General features: G+C 42.5%; 1 protein-coding gene and 1 pseudogene across 3 annotated transcripts in view; both read right to left on the bottom strand.

Annotated features, from left to right (window-relative positions):
• The window catches only part of B4GALNT2 (beta-1,4-N-acetyl-galactosaminyl transferase 2), a 51,125-nt gene that overhangs the window by 12,309 nt on the left and 28,319 nt on the right, over positions 1-10,497 (bottom strand). For all 3 annotated transcript variants that reach the window (XM_008578373.1, XM_008578372.1, XM_008578374.1), the window contains exons 6-7: positions 3,202-3,382; positions 1,817-1,903 (exon numbers count right to left, since the gene is read on the bottom strand). In XM_008578373.1, the coding sequence (XP_008576595.1) occupies positions 1,817-1,903; positions 3,202-3,382 (268 nt within the window). The remainder of the gene's footprint in view (positions 1-1,816; positions 1,904-3,201; positions 3,383-10,497) is intronic.
• On the bottom strand, positions 6,538-9,275 carry LOC103595066 (annotated as a pseudogene).

The raw sequence follows: 10,497 nt of genomic DNA, 5'->3' as shown, positions 1-10,497 counted from the left end.
TGGCCTTGGTGTTATCAGCACCGCACTCTCCCAAGTGAGCCACGGGCCGGCCCCTGAAAGTAGTTTTTTCATGCACTTTTCTTAATGTGAGATCAAGCATATATTTTCACGGCTAAAACTATTGCTGAAATTTTTGTGTGAACTGTGCCTTTTTCCATCTTTTTTTAGATCTTCTTTTCTTATCAATTTATAGGTGCTCTTAAGTAAAATTAGACCTTTGACTTTAATATGTGTTGAAGATATTTTTTCCCATTTATGCTTTGTCATTTGACTTTGCTTACAGTGGGTTTCTACCATAATAACATTCTAAAATTTGGTATATTTTATGTTTTTAGTCTTTTCTTTATGGCTTCTGAGTTTTGTGTCATGCCTTACACTCTAAGATTATTTTTTAAATGCCACAGTTTTTTTTTTTTCTAGTACTTAAAAAGTATTTAGTTACCTGATCTATTTGGAATTTATCTTGGTACGAGCTGTGAGATATTCAACTTTTTATCTTCCGCAGTTATCCTACATGATTTTTTTTTTGGCAGCTGGCCAGTATGGGGACCTGAACCCTTGACCTTGGTGTTATAACACCGCACTCTAACCCGCTGAGCTAACTGGCCAGACCCTACATGATATCTTGAATAATCCATCTTTAATTTGTTAATTTTTCCCCCTTTAATTTGAAAAACTGCCTTCATCACACAGTGAAATCCCAACATGTATTTGTTCTAATTCTGGANCAGCCCCTCAAAATTTATACCATGAAAATATTTCTCTCCATCCCTGTCCCCTGACTACTTGATTTCCTCCTAGAAAGCAACCGGTATTACTGATTTCTTGTTTATTTTTCCATAATCAAGCAATTATGTACAGACATTCTTTCTTCCCTCCTTTTCTTTTTACAGAAATGTTTAGCTTACTCTTCCCTCTCTTCTGCACCTTGCTTGCATCCTGGAAAGCATTCTGCATCAGCATAAAAAAAACCCCTCATTCCTTCTGTTTTGCGACTGCATGGCATTTCATTATCTGGATGGGCCACACTTGATTTAACCAGTTCACCCTAAATTTTTGTCATTGCAAACAATGCTGCGGTAAATAACCTCAAACAAACATTATTTCACACAGATGTAAATGTCTGTGGGATAATTTGTAGAAATGGAATTGCTGACCCAAATGAAATACACATTTACAGTGTTGATAGTTCCCCCCACACCTCGCCCTATGCATCTCTTTGTCTATATCCTTTGTAAAATCCTTTATAATAAACCGGTAAATGTAAATAAATAAATAAAATGCTAATAGATATTGCCAAATTGCCTCCAGAAAAGTGCCAACTTACATTCCTATCAGCAGTAGGAAGACCCTTTGTCTATACCTTTTGATATGAAAGTAGTTTTTTTAAAAAAAAAAGATGACCGGTAAGGGGATCTTAACCCTTGACTTGGTGTNGAAAAACTGCCTTCATCACACAGTGAAATCCCAACATGTATTTGTTCTAATTCTGGATTTCCAATTTGATGCCATTGATGTATCTATTCACATTCCAGTACCACTCTGTTTTTCATTACTATTACTTATTAAAATGTATAAATTCAGTAGTTTGTGTTTTCAAAATAAGCACAAAGCACATAATCAGTTAAACATATTTAAGCAACATTAGGGTAGTGTGTCCTAGAATTTTTTCCTCCAAACAGAGCTTGTTGTCAGGATTCATATCAGAGCTGTTACTCTGATCAATTCTCCTCCTCTGTTGCAGAGGTGATCCCCTCTGAATTTCACCGGAAGGTCTACAGGGTGCACCATGGATCTCCAAGGACAAGGGCCTTACCTGGTCCAGGGTCATATAACTTGGGTATGACAGGATGGTGAATGGTCACTGGAAACTTGGCCACTGAGGAACTGGACTCCAGACTCACTGGAGGGAGAAATAAGGTCACAGCCTGGGTAGCATCATATCTGGGTCTATCTAACTCTGTGCTGCCCCAGGGAAACCGACATGATAGGGGAGTGAAGGGTAGGAAAAGTCCTGGCTGGGAAGAGACTGAGGACCCTAGAGAGTCTGACATTCAGGCTCCTGACCTCCTGTGTGTCCCTGGGGCACCTGCCACGTGCCTCCTGAGCTCACACTTTTTCCCGTGAGAATGTGGTAGAGGGAGTGGGCTTGGAATCACATGATCTGGATGAAGCTTGACTGCCATTTACTATCTGAAACACTTTGGGTAAATCACTTCATCTTTTTCTCCATGTACAAAACCAGGATAATCATACCTGCCCTATTTTACCTCACAGGGCCATGCTATGAAGGGAAATGTTTGAAAATCTGAAGGTGGGGAGAACCATATTCTTCATGAGTGGTCATGAGTGATCTGTCCCATGGCAGATTTGCTTCAGTTGGTGTCCTGNCTGAGCTCACACTTTTTCCCGTGAGAATGTGGTAGAGGGAGTGGGCTTGGAATCACATGATCTGGATGAAGCTTGACTGCCATTTACTATCTGAAACACTTTGGGTAAATCACTTCATCTTTTTCTCCATGTACAAAACCAGGATAATCATACCTGCCCTATTTTACCTCACAGGGCCATGCTATGAAGGGAAATGTTTGAAAATCTGAAGGTGGGGAGAACCATATTCTTCATGAGTGGTCATGAGTGATCTGTCCCATGGCAGATTTGCTTCAGTTGGTGTCCTGTGTAGTCGGCCAAAAGAAAAAAGGGTGCTTTTTACTCATCCAGAAATAAACTAAGGCTGCCCTGACGGCAGCAGGAACTGTTCTCCCAGGAATTTCTGCAGTTGGGGGGATAGGGGGAGGGGAGACAAAGACACTGCCTTTGGAACTGGGATCCCCCCCATCCCCTCTTTCCTATTAGTGCCCAGGACAAGGTACTGATGTGGATCGCTCCTTCCGCTACCGCAGCTGAAGTCTTCGGCTTTAAGAGCTGCAGGGAATGGGTAACAGAACTGGATGGTTCTCCCCATGTGCAAGGTGCGCAGTATCGATGACCTGTCCTCTCCTCGAATCACTCTACGATGTCAATGGCAATGTTTGAGTGTAATAATTAGGAAGTTAAGTGTCTGGGGTTAGAAACAGGAGCAAGGGATAAATCTTAAAATTAGGTAGGCTTCCAGGAGGAGGAAGACTTATTGCCTTATGAGAGGGCTCAGTGGGATTTTCTGGCCTCCTAAGCATTTGCAGTCCAAGGACAGGTTCTCACCCATGTCCACCCCATGGTGCTGGTACACCGTGCTGGTGTATGTCACGTGTTGGAGGATGAAGTTCAAAAGCTTCCGGTCACTGGTCGAAATGGTCAGCTGCTTCTGGCCTCTGCCCTGCACCACATTGTCTGGGATGTCAGCGAGGGTGTTCAATGTCCCCAGAGAAGCTGTCAGGGTGACCTAGGGTGGGTGAGATAGAAGATGCAGTTGGTTGGAAAATGTTCGTCTTTGGGAAAGGCACATACCCAGGATGGCCAGCAGGGAGCAGAGCACACAAGGGGGACAGGAGAAGCATTAGGGACGCCTGGACAGTGCAGGTCTCCTCAGGGAGTCGCTGCTCTACCAACCTCTGCCCACCAAGCCCCAGGGCTTCGTGGCTTCAAGCGCCCGTTTTTCGAAACATTCCTCCCTTGGCTTGCAGGGTACCCCTCTTCCTGATTTCTTCTTACCCTGCCGGCTGCTTGTTTTTACTTCTCTTTGCCGGCTTCTCTTCCTCCTCTTCTCTCTGACCTCCAAAGGAGTTTTCCAGGGTTTGGTTCTGGGCCCTTTTCCCTTACTTTACACCTTCCCACTAAGAAATTTCATCTGTTCCCGTGGCTTTAAATACAGTCCATTTGCAGGTGATTTCAACAAACATGTATGTCTCCAGCTCATCTCTTTCTTTTCTTTTTTTTTTTTTTAATTTCAAAGAAAATTATTTATTGCAAGGATTTATTAAACATTTAGTACTACTGACATGCAAATACCAACTCCACAAAAAATTCTATTATACAAAGTAAGCTGAGCACCTGTGTTAATATGTGGCACTCATAATCTTTGTAACATTTTAACAAAAACTAACTTTTAATAGTATACAGAGGTAGAATAAAAGTATTAATGTCTACCTAGGTAAAATAATACACTTTATGTTTAAAAACAGTTTAACATTCAAAATTATTATTCCAACTTTGAACAAAGACAGTATATATAACTGGATGATTATCTGTACAAGGTTTTCATGTGATCACATTTAAGACAATCACCAAATAAAAAAATTTATTATTTAGCATAATACAAAATGATATTCTTTTATCATTCCCAGGCATGAGAATAATCAAGGTATATTTCTAATACATTTAAATTAGCTCTGAAAATAAACCACACATCCTCTTTTCTTCTTGTTTATGGTTGTTCTTATCTTACAGAAAAAAAAGTTTCATGTCACAATTAATGCTTAAAAGTACAGACTTTGAAGCCAGAGAAAATCTTGGTTCAAATTCCAGCTCTGCCACCTACTTGCTGTGAGATATTGGGCTAGTTTCTTAACCTTACTAAGCCTGTTTCTTCATATATAAAATGGAGAAAATGGGTGTTGCAATTATTGAGATAATATAGGTATTATGAGCTGAATTTTGTCTCCCCTCCCCAAATTCATAGGTTGACGCCCCAACTCCCAGTACTTCAGAATATGACTGTATTTGGAGATAGGTCCTTTAAAGAGGTAATTAAAATGGGGCTGTTAGTGTGGACCTTAGTCGAATCTGACTGGTGTCTTTATAAGAGGAAATTTGGACACAAAAATAGATACCAGGGATCTGTGCACACAGAGGAAAGACCATGTGAGGACACAGCAAGGAGGAGGCCATCTGCAAGTCAAGGAGAGAGGCCTCAGAAGAAACCAACCCTGTTGACACCTTGATCCTGGACTTCTAGCTCCAGAACTGTGAAAAAATAAATTTCTGTTCTTTAAGCCACCCAGTCTGTGGTACTTTGTTATGGCAGTCCTAAAAAATTAGTACAACATGTAAAGAATTGAGAACAGTGCCCGGAACATAGTAGATAATCAGTAACTAATATTATTAACTATTGCTCCAGAGCTCTTCTAATACTTGATTCCAAAAACTCCACATGGCCCTCCCCACCAAAAAGGAGGCTCGATGCCTTATTAAGATGCACATGATACCATCAGTGGCAGCTCCCAGATGCAAACGTGCAGAAACATAGGGACCAACACAACCTCGTTTTCAATCTGACTGATCACATGCTCCTGTAAATGTTTGGGTGGCCTCATGTACCAGAAACATAGGGACCAACACAACCTCGTTTTCAATCTGACTGATCACATGCTCCTGTAAATAAATGTTTGGGTGGCCTCATGTATAGCAATTGAGGCTGCAACTACTTGGTGATACTATCTGGGTGACTTAAAATCTGCATAACGGTGATTCAAATCAGGTTTGGCAATAAATCTGAATGACAGTAACCTGAACTCTTTGGGCTTATGTGCTTATATATGGGGGAGATGGGCCATGGAAGGTCTCTCCATTGCAAACAGGGGTTGCTTTATGGCCTATCTATTTGTCCCCATAATTATTGGCAATGACACCACAGATCAGCAGGTCAAAGCTCCCATGCATGGGTCAAAATGTATAATAAATTGGTCTTTGTCTATATTCTCACTGCCTAATAAAAATACTACTTACTGATAAAGATCAGTAAGTATGGAGTAAGTCTGCAAATACTTATTAAATCCCAGGTGGTGACTTACACTTGACTGAATTTATGACCATGGGTACAGGACTGAGGTCAATAATGCAGATTGGCTTTATCCTTCTGCTCAGAGTCTGTTGATAGTAGCCTTAATTAATCACTATATGAGACCAATTGAATGGATTTGGTATTGACTAAACAACCTGTTTGTCAAACTAATCAGAGTAGTCAATGGAGTGGTATCCTCACGTGAAAATTAGAGTTTGGCCAAGAACACATCAGGCTGAGGAGTGGATTGTTGGAAGAGGCTCTCCATAATGGGCCCTGAGCACCCCTGTATACTTACTGATCTTTACCCAGTCCATGTCCCAGGCTCGTGTTTATACTAAGGAACTTTGAAGCACATGGTAAAAACTTCCCTTGGACAAAGAGCAGGACTGTTTCTGCGTACTAGAAAAGCAGTGAATATCCCAAGCTCAGTGCTTCTCTCCTGCAGCACAATCCACATCCACTGTGTGCAGTTTCCCTCATTGGCTCTTTGTATTGCTCCTGTGGGACTTAGGAAAATGGGGTACTGACAAAAACCAATGAGAAGCTCTGGATACAGCTTTTGCTGTGCATAATAAAAGTCCTTTGTCTCTGACCCAGGTATCTTGTGTATTCTGTAGCATCCCATGAAACAGTAACAGGCTAACTTGTTAGCTTATAAGTAGTGTAAAATTTCAGATCCTGAACAGTCATTGACATCAATTATTTTTTTCTTGGTAACAGCTGGTATTTTAGGCATTATAACTTGGCTACTAGTAAATTTATTATTAGCATGATATATTCCAAAAGATTATTTTCCAAAGACTTAGCTAATAACACTACAAAAATAAAAAACCCTCTACTTCCTGTGAATTTATCTGTGTGTGTCCAAGCCCAGTAATAACTTCACTGTCTGTCTAAAGTACTAACAGTACTGAATCCAATGCTCGGTGCCACGCCTCTATCTTTGGTGTAACAATGTCATAAACTCTTGGAATCTGCTCCTGTTTAGTTGAAACGCCTGATTTAAAAATTCCATTATTGGGCCGGCCCGGTGGCACACTGCTACAGTGCACTGCTTGGGAGCAGGGCAGCGCTCCCGCCGAGGGTTCGGATCCCACGTACAGACCGGTTCCCGCTCACTGGCTGAGCGAGGTGCGGGAGCAACACCGAGGGTTGCGATCCCGTTGCCGGTCCTCGTCCGGTACGGGCACGACACTGAGGGTTGCGGTCCATTGCCGGACACGAAAAAGGTCTGTCTGAAGTACTAACAGTACTAAATCCAATGCTCGGCGCCACGCCTCTATCTTTGGTGTAACAATGTCATAAACTCTTGGAATCTGCTCCTGTTTAGTTGAAACGCCTGATTTAAAAATTCCATTATTGGGCCGGCCCGGTGGCACACTGCTACAGTGCACCGCTTGGGGGCAGGGCAGCGCTCCCGCCGAGGGTTCGGATCCCACATACAGACCGGTTCCCGCTCACTGGCTGAGCGAGGTGCGGGAGCAACACCGAGGGTTGCGATCCCGTTGCCGGTCCTGGTCCGGTACGGGCACGACACTGAGGGTTGCGGTCCATTGCCGGACACGAAAAAGGAAAAAAAAAAAAAATTCCATTATTTAATTTACTGTATTCATTCAAAATGTAAGATGAAGGAGAGCCAGAATCTGAGGCATTTTGTAGATGATGTTGAATGAATGTGCTTGCTTCAAATTCTGATGAGTAACTGGCAGTATTATAAATGAGTGTTGAAAGGTATTTGTGCCATCCATTTGCCAGACATTTAAGCACTGTTGGTCTGTATATTGCCAGTGATGAGCTCAACCAAGAGGAAGTATTATGAAGCCATTCTGAACAGGCATGGTTTTCTTTTCTCAGAGATTGCTCTGCAAGAATTTGAAGATGGCTAACACAAAAATTCCACTGCACCGCCTCCAAGAAAGACCTTTTCCTCTTTTAGAGCATAATACAAACAATAGGCACAAGTCCACAAACTATCTTCTTTGGTTTGCATCTGTGCAGTTACTGGGCTACTGAGCACTGCTGTAACCAAATTAATTCCTTCTGTTTTTAGCAAGATTGCCACTCCATTGTTCCTACCTACAATATCCAAGGGACTGCTTCTCCAGAAGGTCACATAGACCCCATTGCCCACACAATCTTCATTCACTTGTGTAATGTAGATCACATAGACCCCATTGCCCACACAATCTTCATTCACTTGTGTAATGTAGGTCACCTGTACTTCTCCTGCAGCCTCTGCAAAAGCCTGCATCACACTGCCATTCACTGACCCAATTATCAACAACTTACTGTGTATGCATTTTTTGATTAATTGTTCAGATACCTTTCCTTGTACCAGGATGAGGTTCACATTGAACTGGGTTAATACCTGTAATACATAATTTGTCCACAGTTCTTCTGAGCTGTCTTCTTGGAGCTTCATGCTATCTAATACTGTTTTAATATTTGCAGACTTATTAAATCCCAGGTGGCGATAATTCTCTGTGAGGTCACCCTCAGTGAGAACTACCCGGACAGGCTGATTCTGCAATTCCTTGATCAGAGTAGTACTAGATACTGCTACAACAGTGATGTATCCTGGACAAACACAAGAAAAAGTTTCAGGTACACCTGGCAGACAGCAAGTGAAGATTCTTGAAATGTCAAACATAAATGGCATTGCACAATTGCCTTGTTGCATACATGCATTCTGGTATTGCAGCCATACTGCTTCCTCTGCCAATTTCATGCTGCTGTGATCTCCGTGACTCAAGCCCACTGCCAACTCTATCAAATCATTACATCCATAAGTTTTGGAAGTAGCTGTAGCATGTTCTAGAAATCCATCTGGTTTGCTTACCCATTGATTATTATCTGTGCTGTTAAAATGCCTACTGTGAATCAGTATTGACTTTCTGCGGTGGTTGTCTGCAAGCCGACTGTTTTTCCGAGTTTGTGATGTGTTTTTATCTGTTTCAACTTCAGCCTGAGGTTTGAAGAATTGAGGTGATTTAACAGGTCTCCCAGAAAGACTGTAAATGGTCAATGATTGAGAAACATCTTTGAGATCATGCTCTTCCTGTGTCAAACCATTGTAGAAGAGGACACAAACTGACACTAAATGTTTCAAGTCCAGAAAATGTCTTCGTGTTGTCCAGATGGCCAAATATGTTGTGGATAGGCACTTGAAGGGAAACTGCCTCTTCACTGCAAGAGTTCAAGCCCTCTGACATCACTGGCACTATTACCGAAATGGGGACACCCAGATGAAGACATTCTTCAACAGCACTGCTCCATGCACCAACAAGAAGCAAGAGTACTGGTTCCAGTTCTGTATATGTTATATTGTGCTTGAATTGCTTCGCTGAGAAGCTGCCCCACTGCACTGGTTAAATCCAAACTTTCAAGAAGCCTTACTGTTGAACTGATTAACACACTTTCATGACATTCTTCATCTATAATAAATTTGGATGTTTATTGGACCTAGGAAAGTTCTTCCTGTTTCTGCAAATGATGGAAGTTGTTGAAGTCCTATGTGCCTCCTTTTGTTTATGACCCTGCAAGCCATCAGCATGAATCACCGTCTCACTCCTTTCTCCACTCCCACGGGGACCAGACTTCCCAGCGTCCTACCCACCAGGTGCGGTTCTGGCTGGGTCAGAGACACCAAAACGCCAGGGAGAAGGGGAGCGATCCTCTGGTGGCTAGGTCGCTAAGAAACCCAGCAGGAGAGCAGCTCATCTCTTTCTGAGATCCATCTGCACAGTTGGTTGCTCTGCTAGGAAATTTCACAAGCAACTCAAATTTAATATCTTCAAAACTGAACTCCTGATTTTTCTCCACAAACCTGTTTCCCACCCTCACTTCAGTTCTCCCTGCCTCGTGAATAGCACCTTTGCCCACTTCAAGCCCCCAAAGGGAGGTCATCCTTATCCTGCTCTTTTCCTCACACCTACAGCCCATCTGGTGGCAAGTCCTATGAGTTCTACCTTCAAAATGCAGCTAGAATTGGTCCACTTCTCCCAATCCCCATTGCTACCCTCTAAGGCTACTCTCTTGTCTTCTACAACCACCAATCAGGCACCTTTATGAAAAGTAAACTGGTGTATTAGTCCATTTTTGTTGCTTATAACAAAGTACACTGAACTGGGTGATTTATAAAGAAAATGAAATTTATTGCTTACAGTTTCTGAGGCTGGGAAGTCCAAAGTCCATCTGAGGGTGGCGACATTGCAAGATGGTGGAAGCAGAGAGAGAGAGAGAGACAGACTCTCCTCTTCTTTTACAGCCCTCAGACCTATGCCCTTAACCACCATTTTTAATCCATTCACTACTGCAGGGTCCTACAATCCAATCACCTCTTCAAGGCTCCACCTTTCAATGACCATAATAAGATTTCCCACCCTCTTAACAGTCACAGTGGGGCCAAGTTTCTAATACACAAAACCTGGGAGACAATTCAAGCCTCAATGAGTTTTGGGGGGACATGATTCAATCCATTACAACTGGATTATGTCACTCCTCCTGAAAACACTAGTCCTTCAACAGGTATTTTCCCTTTTGGAGGCTGGCATGTATGGAGATCTGAGCCTTTGACCTTGGTGTTATAAGGTCAACCACCTGAGCTAACTGGCCAACCTAGTCAACAAATTTTTCTTTTCTTTTTTTTTTTTTTTGTCTTTTTTCGTGACCGGCAATGGATCGCAACCCTCACTGTCGCGCCCGTACCGGACCAGGACCGGCAATGGGATTGCAACCCTCGGTGTTGCCCCCGCTCCTCGCTCAGCCAGTGAGCG

Source organism: Galeopterus variegatus, unplaced genomic scaffold (genome assembly GCF_000696425.1).
Source record: "Galeopterus variegatus unplaced genomic scaffold, G_variegatus-3.0.2 Scaffold1672, whole genome shotgun sequence".
NCBI classification, from domain to species: domain Eukaryota; kingdom Metazoa; phylum Chordata; class Mammalia; order Dermoptera; family Cynocephalidae; genus Galeopterus; species Galeopterus variegatus.
The sequence above is the reverse complement of the archived record's forward strand: the minus strand, read 5'-3'. Positions and strand labels throughout refer to the sequence as shown.